This window comes from Panthera leo, chromosome A2, assembly GCF_018350215.1.
Source record: "Panthera leo isolate Ple1 chromosome A2, P.leo_Ple1_pat1.1, whole genome shotgun sequence".
Classification (NCBI taxonomy): Eukaryota; Metazoa; Chordata; class Mammalia; order Carnivora; family Felidae; genus Panthera; species Panthera leo.
This window is the reverse complement of record NC_056680.1, coordinates 164,376,360-164,388,675: the sequence shown is the minus strand read 5'-3', so window position 1 is coordinate 164,388,675 and position 12,316 is coordinate 164,376,360. Positions and strand designations below refer to the sequence as shown.

The following is a 12,316-nucleotide window of genomic DNA, read 5'->3' as shown; positions in this document are numbered from 1 at the left end:
TCATGACCTGAGCTGAAGTTGGACGCTCAACTGACTGAACCACCCAGGTGCCCCATACTTCTGCAAGCATTATGGGTTGAAAAGACTATTCTTTCTCCATCGAATGATCTTGGCACCTTTGTCAAAAATCAGTTGACCGTAGATGTATAGGTTTATTTCTGAGCCCTTGATTCTATTCCATTAGTCTATATGTCTACACTTATGCTGCTATCACAATGTTTTCATTACTGTAGCTTTAGAGTAAGTTTTAAAATCAGGAAGTAAAAATACCTTAGCTGTTCTTTTTCAAGGTTGTTTTGGCCATTCTGAGTCCCTTGCATTTTCATATGAATTTTAGAATCAGCTTGTCTATTTCTCCAGTTAAGGCAATTGGGATTTTGATAAAGATCTGATTGAATCTATAAATCTATTTGGGAAGTATTGCCATGTTATCAATATTAGATCTTTTAATCCATAAACATTGGGTATCTTTCCATTTACTTAGGTTTTCTTTAATTTCTTTCACTTATGTTTTCCCATTTTCAGTGCACAAGCCTGTACATCTTTTGTTAAACCTATTCCGAAGTATTTTATTCTTTTTGAAACGATTGCAGCTGGAACCATTTTCTTTTTTTAAAATTAATTAATTAATTAATTAATTCATTAGTTTTTTTTTGAGAGAGAGAGAGAGAGCGAGCAAGCCAGGGAGGACCAAGAGAGAGGGAGAGAGAGAATTCCAAGCAGGCTCTGTGCTGTCAGTGCAGAGCCCGATGTGGGGCTTAAATTCACCAGCCATGAGATCATGACCTGAGCCGAAATCAAGAGTCGGACATTTAACCGATTGAGCCGCCCAGGAGCCTCTTAAGATTTTCTATACACAAATTCACGTCCTCTGTGAATGGAGATAGTTCACTTCTTTCCCATCTGGATTTCTTTTCCACTTGCATTACCTTGGCTAGAATCTCCACTACAACATTCAGTAGGAATGGGGAGACTGAACATCTTGTCTGTTCCTGATCTTAAGGAAAGGCTTTCAGTCTTTCACCATTAGGCATGATATTAGCTGTGGGTTTTTCATACATGGTCTTCATCAGGTTGAGGAAGTTTCTTTTTACTAGCTTGTTGAATGTTTTTCTATGAGAGGATTTTGGACTTTGTCAGATGCCTGCTCTGTATCTACTGAGGCAATCATGTGGATTCCCTCCCCCTTTATTCTATTAATATGTATGTATTGCACTGATTTTCATACATTAAATCAAATTTTCCTTCCTGGGATAAATCACATTTGGGGATGGTATACACTCCTTTTTATATGGGGCTGGATTCAGTTGGCTAGAATTCTATTGAGACTTTTACATCTGTATTCATAAGGGACATTGGTTATAATTTTCCTGTGGTATCTTTACCTAGTTTTGGTTTCAGGGTACAGATTACTTTATGGTTTTCATTTAAGATTTGGAATGGTTTAAATGTGCATGGTAGTTTACTTGAGCTTCTTGCAACAATGTAAAAGTTATCTATCTACCTATCTATCTATCTACCTATCTGCCTATCTATTCATTTCTACATTTCAATGTATCTTAACTTCTCTTCCCACCTTAAGGCCTAATACTTGTGCAGTTTATTTGTTGAGGATTAGAGCTGTGGTTTTTGTTCTCACAACTAGGAAGCTAATATGACAATGAGAACGTGGCCACATGGTTTCCTATAGCTGCCGTGTGGTTACCTTACAGAGAAAGTCTTCCTTCCTTCCTGAACCTCACCCTTCATTACCACCCTCTTCAAATATCGCCTTCTTCCTGAACTTCCTCACAAAAGATCTCTCTCTCCTCCAAGCTCCCACAGCCCTTATTTTTGAGACATTAATTGGGGCAGGTGTATGCACATTTTTGTGGTAGGTTTTTGCTACAGATTTTTGTGTGTTTTTTTCCTTCCTTAGAGAGTTCTGACTCTTTCTTCTACTTTTGTTTTTTTTAATTTTTTTTTCAACATTTATTTGTTTTTGAGACAGAGAGAGACAGAGCATGAACAGGGGAGGGGCAGAGAGAGAGGGAGACACAGAATCTGAAACAGGCTGCAGGCCCTGAGCGGTCAGCACAGAGCCCGACGCGGGGCTCGAACTCACGGACCGCGAGATCATGACCTGAGCCGAGGTCGGACGCTTAACCGACCAAGCCACCCAGGCGCCCCAACATATGTCGTTTTAATAATTTTTAACATTCATCCTTGATATAGCAGCCATGAATTCCATGAGATTTATAGAATGACTACATTTATAATGCCACTGTCTTTAAGCTCAAGAAGCATGAGTAAGAATTATGAATTTTAATATATGCCAAGTATTTCTACCTAGTCAACAATTATATAAATAAATTCAAAGCATCCAAAATGGATTTTTTCATTGAAACATATGGCATCATTTAACAAAATGACACAATGAGAATTAGAACCTGGGAAAAATAAATTATGTAATAGGTAGTTACTTAGAAAAAATTTGCAAAGCAAAACTATGCACTTTCTCCCTTACAGTGACTTGCTTTTCCAAGAATAAATACAGGTACCTGGTGTCAGCAGTATGACCGAGGTGACAATCAAGGAGCAGATGACCAGAATCACAAGGAGTGCAATCGCTATTCCCTTCCAGTTTCTTTGTGGAGGATTACTCCCCACCAGCTCCTGAAAACAACAACAGAAAAGAGAAATCCAGTGAGTGAAAACATGAAATCAACCTAATAAATACATTCCATTTAAATCAAGAACCGAGACACAAAACAGCGAATGAGGCACATCCTCATCCCTGAAGTTATGATTAGTTCTCCTTTCCACCCTTCTGCTTCCTGCTCTCATCCCTGTACCTCGGCAAAACCTTATCTCAAGAATGAATGCGGTATTATACTACGTTTCCAGCATTTCTGTGAACTTAAGGTCTCTCCACAAAGCACACTAGGTCCTACAGCACACAGGAACTGGGGCACATCTCTGCACGCTAGCCAACCTACTAACCCCCATTGAGTCAAACCCAATATGATTAGTACTCCAGCTCCAACTCCTCTCTCATTTTCCTTTTCATTTACATCCACACGGTTACCAGATTCAAACATTTATTCAGCACCTACTGCATGCCACATTTAATTAAACTCTACACACTGCTCACTATCATGAGCCTTTTCTTCCTTCTATAGCATCTCATACAAGGCTTCAACATTCCCCAGGTCTCTTCACTGGGTAACTCACTTATACCTATTCTAGATTTTAGTCCCTCCAGGGAACCATGTTTGCACTGTAGCAGGGTTCGGACAGGAGGAAGAATCTGGAGACATTGCTACAGTGTGCTAAAGGTTAGACAGATCGAGGGAATGAACCAGGCATATTGGCTGCTGAGACCAAGCTTTCAGTTGCTTTCAAATCAGCATGGTCATGTAATTTACATTCCAAGTAGAGATCCTTTGAAAGACAAAGGGGTTAATATCTATAATTAATAAATATAAGAGTTTATATTGATAATAATTATCATTAATGATACAAGAGCACCTGAACCTCCCCAGGACAAATAAAGACGTATGGTCACACTGCAAATGATCTACTGCTCTTTCTGCCCATACACAGATCACAAAATCTTCTTTCTTATAAAGGTCCCCATGATTATAACTCATATTAACGGCAGGTCAAGATGAAGTAGAATAGAGATGGTCTCAAAAAGTAGAGAACACAATACCCAAATACAGCTTCCTCCAAAACGGAAAGTTCATTAGAATATAGCACATTTTTACAAATTGAAATAAAGGTAATACCAAATGTAGGATGGCAAATAATTAATTATTTGGAATGCAAATATTCAATTTTGGCCCTATAGGTTATCAAATTAAGAAAAATTATGAGGGCCATTATGGTCTTAGCAAGAAAGAGTTTTACAGTTGTTTAGAAATTTCTACCAATCTTATTTGCTATCTAGAACCGATCTATTAAGTAGTAGCTTTTTAGCACTTAAAAATGATGAAAAGTTGTACTGAATTGCTCTCATTTCTTATTGGATAGGTTTTCTATGTGAGAAAATCAGTAGCCAATAACAAAAACAAGTGATCAGATTTTGCTGATTCCACAGCTTTTCACTTTGCCCAAGTTTACAAGGAAAATTTGAAAATTCTCCAAATCTGTGAAAAGCATAAATCTTGAAGCAGTACTATTCATTCTATCAATGTAGTGCACATAATCTCTCGCACACCCTTGAACACTGCTCAGATTTCCATTTTTTTAAAATTTTGTGGGGGCGCCTGGGTGGCTCAGTCGGTTGAGCGGCCGACTTCGGCTCGGGTCATGATCTCACGGTCCGTGAGTTCGAGCCCCGCGTCGGGCTCTGTGCTGACAGCTCAGAGCCTGGAGCCTGTTTCGGATTCTGTGTCTCCCTCTCTCTGACCCTCCCCCGTTCATGCTCTGTCTCTCTCTGTCTCAAAAATACATAAACGTTAAAAAAATTAAAAAAAAAAATAAAAAAAATTTTGTTTTACATTTATTTATTTATTTTTGAGAGACAGAGAGAGATAGAGTACAAGTGGGGGATGGGCAGAGACAGAAGGAACAAAGAATCTGAAGCTGGCTCCAGGCTCTGAGCTGTCAGCACAGAGCCCAACGCAGGGCTTGAACTCATGAACTGCAAAATCATGACCTGAGCCGAAGTCAGACGCTCAACCGACTGAGCCACCCAGGTGCCCCGAACACGGCTCAGATTTCTTGAACCCTGCTCAGATGAAATCCCAGGGTAATCGTCAAACCAGAATACTAGAATAGTCAAGACCAAATCCTATTCAAGATACAGAATGACAAAATGTTATTGTCTTCATGAGGTCAGATAATTGATCTCTTTCAAATCTTGTTTTTAATACTGCTCCAGAATTCTAAAATCTGTTTTAAACACATCTATTAGATGCGCTGGTCAAAGTTCATAGGCAGAAAGAAGACTAAGACTTTTGCTTTGTGTCAATTTCTTGACCAGCTAGTAGTGTAGCAGAAGTGTACTTGAACCCATGTTGCAGTGACAGAAGCCCTTCTGGGACTCAGTGGGCCCCTTCCTAGCCCAAACGCATCCCCAATGGGATATCCAGGTCTAGGCTAGATGGGGTCACAGATGAAATAGAGAGTGTCTGCCAAGATGACCAGAGGATGGAAATGTTTGCAAAACATGTCACGTGAAGTAGGCTTGAAAGAATGTTCAGTCTCAAAAGCCAAATACCTAGAGTCTTCACTGGAACTGTCACATGCAAGAGAGAGGAGACTTATTCTGTATAGCTCTGGAAGGTAGAAATTGTTTCAGTACAATTTCAAAATTCCCAAGCACTAATATTGCCTAACAACAGAATGGGTGGCTTTACCAAGAAGTGAGCAAGATGGTGAACACCTAACAGGGATCCTGGAGGTCCACTCCCCCAGAAAGGAAGGTGGAAATAAATGGTCTTAAAAATGCCCAATACAGTAAAAGTCCTATGAACACATATAGGATAGAAAAGAAAGATGCAAAGCTGTGAAGTTGCTCCTCTGGGTGGAAAATGAATGGGAGTCAAGAGACTTCTGGAAAGGGGCAAAGGCTCTGCTTCCTGCATGTTCACCGGACTAAGAAAATATTTTTCACAGAAAACCAACTTAGTATATATTATTGAATGGGAGAATGGACAGTAGATAACCAAACAGGCATTGACAGCATAGCTCACTCAAGTGAAATGATTCTGGATCGCTACATCATTTCTTAAAGACAGGTGCACCATATTGCCTTCCAGGCAGCATTCTTACACGCTGAAAAAAACAGAGCAATTTTACCCACAGGAAAGGAGACATTCTTTATTAAATTCCATTTTCATTTGCCAAATCTCGCTTTTCACAGTACAGTAACTTTTTTTAACTTACATAAAAAATACTGTAACAATAATAATAATAGGAAACAAATTAAGGAGGAAACAAATCATGAATAATCTTGCTAATCCAAGAGAACAGAAATGTTCATTTTCCCCATTTTCCTTTCTAGTCATGGTCTATATGCACATTTAATTTCTACTTGGGTGTAACCAGAATATAGAGACAGTTTTTGAGTTAGAATGCAGATTAATATGCGCTTCCTTGAACGTCTCATTTAGCTCCCCAGATTCAACTGACTTCCTCATCTTAACTTGCAGGAGCTGACTTATTGAAAATTTGAGTAGAGCTGACCCTGCTTCCCATGAAGGACAAGAGAAGTTAATAAATTATCCCCTGAAATGTTAAGCTTCAGTAGTGTATTTCTCAGCAGAATTCTATATTTTTGCCTAGAATGGTGAAAATGAGACTATAATACATTCCCTGTTCTGCTTGGTACCACCACATGCATATCTCAGAGATCCAGTAAAATGGAAGAGCATATTAACAATTAACCATTTGGTGTAACAAGGTGAACAAAGTTTCTATCAGTCCATCTATCCATCCATCCATCCATCCATCCATCCGTCTACCCATCCATCCATCTGTCCATATGTCCATCAATCCATCCATCCACCCACCCACCCATCCTTCTATCCATCCATCTACCCATCTACCCATCCATCCATCCATCCATCCATCCATCCATCCATCCATCCACCCATCCGTCCATCTCTCCATCCATCCACCTACCCACCCACCCACCGACCCATCTATCCATCCATCTACCCACCTACCCATCCATCCATCCATCCATCCATCCATCCATCCATCCACCCATCCGTCCATCTCTCCATCCATCCACCTACCCACCCACCCACCGACCCATCTATCCATCCATCTACCCACCTACCCATCCAGCCAGCCAGCCAGCCAGCCAGCCACCTACCCATCCATCCATCTGTCCATCTGTCCACCCATCCATCCATCCATCCATCCCATCCGTCTGTCCATTCATCCATCCATCCATCCACCCACCCATCCATCCATCCATCCACTCATCCATCCATCCATCCATCCCGTCCGTCTGTCCATTCATCCATCCATTGCCAGAGACCAGCTCCAGCAACCAGGGGTTCCTGAAGGAAGAACGGCGTCGGTGAAAATAAAATAAAACTAAAATAAAAAACTGGAAAATAAAAAACTAAAATAAACTAAAACTAAAATAAAAATGGATACAGACAACAGCAGTGTGTTGAACTGGCCGATTTACTGTAGTAAACGTGGCATTCTATATGCTAGTGATTTCCTTGTAGCATACGTCATCTAAATTTTTCTAACATTATCTGATTTTGAAAATGTTCCTATGTATAAACGACCTTTAAGAAATAATATGGTGATTTCCCCCTAACTTTCCCACATACCCTTTGATTATAGATTAATTTCTTACATTATTCCATTATGCATCTGCGTTTATCTATAATCTACAAAGCATTTGATTTGCTGTTCTCGTGAAAGGCCCTCCATTTCTCAATACCTCAAATGGAACAGTTACAGGGACATGACCTCCTAACCACATGAGGCCAGAAGAACAATGTGTTTGCCTCAGTCTGAGGTGTCAGAAAGGGGCTGAAAAGGCCTTAGAAACCCACGCCTCATATATTCTCAGACAGACAATGCACCTAGCAACCAATGAACCATTCTGTAGCTTAACCAACTCGGTTCAGTCATCATCTGGAATGCCTCCGGGGGGCCAGGTGGGCCTAGGGGTTGAAGTCACCTGTGCCCAGAGATACACTCCTTAGTTGCCGGAGTGGGGCTTTCAAGTCCATGTCTCTCCTTTACGGGCCCTCTTTGCTGGCAAAGGTATGAGGCCATCCTTCCTGTAAGTAGAGGAGTCTCCACAGGGGATGGCAAGGGCTAAACGTAAGGCTGCACAATTTCTTGCAGAGCCTTATCTTCTTCCCTAATGGTTCTTTTCCCAGGGGGTCTGCCGAGGGCAATTCCCCGACAGACAATACCCCAGGTACTTTTAAGGCCAAATTACCTAAAAGCGGGAGTACGAGAAGCTTCACTGTCCGTGGGCTGCCTTGCAGTCACCAATCCATCCACAGCTCGGGCTTTGCCACTCAGGCTGGGATAGCTCGGCTTCCAGCAATCCATCCACCCACCCACCCATCCATCCATCCATCCATCCACCCACCCACCCACCCATCCATCCATCCGTCCATCCACCCACCCACCCATCTATCCATTTGTCCATCTATCCATCCATCCATCCATCCATCCATCCATCCATCCATCCATCCACCCACCCCATCCATTTGTCCATCCATCTATCCGTCCATCCATCTATCTGCCCATCCATCCATCCGTCCATCCAACACATGTTTACCCAGGTCTTACTCTGCCATCCCTGCCCTGAGAATGTTGGGCACAGCAGTGAACAAAACAGACTACACTGTCATCAACCCAGCAAGCTGAATGGCTTTCATTTTTCCGTATTTCCTTTCTTGTTCTCTAGTGCAGGGATGAGGCACAAACAATAAACACATAAACCCAGTAAGAGAAGAAAAAAGCAGGATAAGGGAGTTGGAGGGAGAGTGCCTTGTAAGCTGTTTGTATGTAAGGTCGTCAGAGAGATTTCCTAATAAAGTGACATTTGAACAGAAACTACAAGAAGTGCAGCTGGGAGGAAGGAAGGACATCAGGCTGTTATGGGTGAGCTGTGTCCCTCCTAAATTCACATGTGGAACCTCTACCCCGCCCCCCCCCAGTGTGATGGTATGTGGACAGAGAGCCTCTGGGAGGCAAGGAGGGTTACATGAGGTCAGGAGGGTGCAGCCCTCAGGACAGGATTAGTGTCCTTATAAGAAGAGATACGAGAGAGCTTGCCTTCTCTCTCTGTACCCATTTGCGAAGAAAGACCATGTGAAGACACAGCAGGAAGGCGCCATGAAAGGCCTAAAGAGAAAGGCCTCGTAAGACACTACAGCACCTTGAGCTTGGGTGTCCAGTCTCCAGAACCATGAGACACAAATCTCTGTTGTTCAGCTGCACATCTCTGACATTTTGGGAAGCCATGCCTAGTTTCCCAGGCACAGTTCATCATTCTTCCATCTGGACACAACCGTTGATTCTTTGTAAATGCTCTTCTGTAACATTACTGCACTATTCAATGATGTATTTAATTCCCATGCCATCACCAGGCAGCAAGCTACTTAAGCTTGCCTTGCCTTGCCTTGGTGTGCTCGTGTTCCCGCATTGCCTTGGTGTGCTCGTGTTCCCGATGCCTGGTATAGAACGTGGGACGCCACAGCGTTCCAGGACTGTGTGCTGAATGAAAGAACGGGTACCCGAATACCTTTAGAAGAAGTAACTTTATTATTGGCTGGCACCTCTGGCAGAAAAGCTATTGTCGATTGATGTGGAAAGCAAGGCATTAATACAGGCCCAGCTCCACTGACGATGCCATAAATAGCATTCCGTCTTAACAGACGTAATGCAAACTGACATCTAGAGTTGGCAATTGCCTTGTCCCTAGTGATATAATTGGTGCTCGCATTTGTTCTTAACTCAGGCAAAAAGAAAACAAACAAACCCAACCAAATGAACGAGAAATAAACTCAACCTTTTCCTGGGTTGTTTGGTTTTTCTTAAATATACAATTCATGGTTTCAGAACGTTATTATCTTCACAATCTGTGATTCGAGTTTGATATTTTATGTGCCAGTTGTACAACTGAAATGGGAGACGTACAGATTAAGATAATAATTGAAGACCTACCGTGTTCTGTGGACGGATTAAGCTGGGCCACCTGAGCCACCAGGCCCTGCCCGTCTGTGTCCACACCTGACCCACCTTATCTTGTCCTGAGCTCCCCCTCTCCCACCGCATTCCCCTCGCTGACTTTATCACACCCTATGCCTCATGATAAGGAGCAGAGATTCACATGAAGACGCTGAGGTGATCCTTTAGAAGTTAGAGAAACTGAAAGCTGCCCGGGTGGAAAAAAAGCAACGAAGGGGTGGAAGACAAAGGGAATCCAGGGCGTGAGTGTTGGGACTACACACAAATGTGTGTGGCGGCATACTATAATTTATGCAATGTATAGACACGTAAGGTTTTGCCTTACTATCTATTGCCAATCACTACCAGATGATGCTTCCGTGCCACTTGATTGACAAATAGGGGAAGAACTCAAAAGCACGCCAAATTTCCAATACTATATGAAGAAAGGAAACGCAGAGAAATCACACCCCTTTTGGCCACTTCCCCCGGAGACGGCAAAGCGGCATTTTATCTTCCATTGGGTGCCCGGAGGAGGGTGAGCCGGGTTGCAGCTACCTCACTCTGCGACAAAGCACACATCCCCACGTGGCAAACACCCACCTTGAATGTTTCAGATGGACCTTGCGGCATGTTTGTTTTCTACAACGTAGGTACGGCCACACGCAGCTAGTGAGACAGAAGGAGCCCCCCTTCCGGCTGAAGTGGGGGGAGAAGACGGTTTCTGCCGCACACTAAGGTCTCTCCCTAAAGGAGCCCCGTGACTGTGGGAGATCAGCGTGGGAAGCTGCGGGCGCGGGAGCAACCAGGGTGGTCGCAGGAGAGCAGGGACTGCAGGGACAGTGGAGGTCCGGGCCCTGCCAGCCTTGCTGGGGACAGCTGGCAACCGTGCACTTTATTTCCCTTTGCTAAAGGCGGAGGGGTCGACCAGATGGCCCACTCACTAGGGAGGAAGGAAGCGAATTCAATTATTTTTCTCACAATAGTCCGTCTTTGAGCCAATCAATCTCCTCTTCACCCAGGCAGCTTTCAGAAGTATATTAAGAAGAGAAGACAGTTTCCAGCTCCCAAAACTGAAAAAGGCCTTCCTTGGGATATAACTAGATCCAAGTTTAGGTAATGGATGGTTTAAAATGTTTCCAGAGGATACACACGAAGCAGCAGCTCATTGGACTTCACGGTGTCGGCCAGAGTCGAAGACGCCAGCCAGCGTCTGAGGGGGCAGAACAGAGCTCCCTGTCCAGCAGAGCTCCCTGGACCCTGAGCAGGGACAGTCCTCCTGCTCCCTGAGACACTCCCCTCCTCTGGGACTGCTGTGTAGTGTCTCCTAAGTCCTCGTGATGCTTTTCCTAGTTGTGAGTGTAAGAGGCGGATGAGGGCTGTGGCCACAGGGTACTGATTGATGCTGACTCCCTGTCAGTGACTCTGCTCTTGACTGCAGGGCTGGGGCGGGCTGAGCAGCCATTTCGGAAAGACAGGAGCAACCAAGGCTGTGGGGGGTGAGGGGGGCGGCGCTGGTGGTGACAGATGGAGTCTTACCCTTCAAAAACCTCTGATTTCACGAATTACAAATTAAATCTGGTTGACAGGCCCCACTGCTGCGGTTGGGCAGTTAATTAAGAATCACCATTATCTTACGGGAAAGGAGATGGCATCCCCCCCCACCCCAGTTCTGCCACACGCACTGTCGGGTGCCCCCCCCCCCCTTGCCTTTAACACCCCTCTTGGTCACACCGCCTCCTCTGCGTCTCACAACTCAGGTTCTCTGGGGCTGTCCACCAACCGTTCTGTATTTGCCTCATGGACCTATCTGGAATCCGCTCTCCTTTCCTCCTCTGAATTTGGAAGCCTCGGAGGTGGACTATTTTGCATAACGTGACTCTGTGCGACCGCCTGAGGGCACAGCACTTTGCCGCCCGTCACTGAGGCAGCTGTCAGCCCTGTACCTGCGGTTCAGCAAGACTGTGTGCACAGAGCCAGCTCCCACTCCACTAGCCCTTCTGGGAAATCAAAACAAAACGAAGCAGGCAAATTATTGACTGTAATTATATATCTTCTAAAATTTCTTCATTATTTTTTCTACTTTAAATTCCACACCAGGGCTCCCATTATTTTAGGCTTTTCAGTTTAATTGGCTGTGTTTCATCTCTTCTTTATGAAATTGACTCCAAATGTAAGTTATTCTTACCTTCGGAGCTCAGTCTACCTCGGATCTATTTTGATGTAACGTTTTAAAGGTGTCGTGTTGCATAAATCACCAAAAGCAACGGCCCTGTGACCTGATCACAGTCAGAAGAGATCTCACACGGCATCGTGCCCAAGAGAAGTCCCTCTCAGGGAGAACACTGGATGTGAGTTGCAGAATTTAAAATTGAGCATCTGTAGCTTTCCATGTTGCTGCGAGGGAGAACGCCTTACGATCTTCTTCAGATAACGGCCGACTTTGCACAGACTCCCCGAAACCCACAGGCAGTTTTGAGACCGATTGGTCTACACTGGGCAGCATTTTGGCAAGCTTGACTTCCCAGTGTCAAAAATCCCCTCAGGCTCTCAATAAATATTAAGTATCTAACAAGCCTCAGAGGCAAGAGCTACCAGCAATTTAATGGCGGCAGCAAAAATAATTTGAGCTCAGTTTTTCCAAAGGGCTTGCCCCCTGTTACAATCT

The 12,316-nt window shown here is 43.8% G+C and overlaps 1 protein-coding gene across 4 annotated transcripts in view; it reads right to left on the bottom strand.

Annotated features, from left to right (window-relative positions):
* DPP6 (dipeptidyl peptidase like 6) overlaps positions 1–12,316 on the bottom strand; it is an 859,550-nt gene that overhangs the window by 362,477 nt on the left and 484,757 nt on the right. For all 4 annotated transcript variants that reach the window (XM_042927196.1, XM_042927192.1, XM_042927193.1 and 1 more), the window contains exon 2: positions 2,541–2,655. In XM_042927196.1, the coding sequence (XP_042783130.1) occupies positions 2,541–2,655 (115 nt within the window). The remainder of the gene's footprint in view (positions 1–2,540; positions 2,656–12,316) is intronic.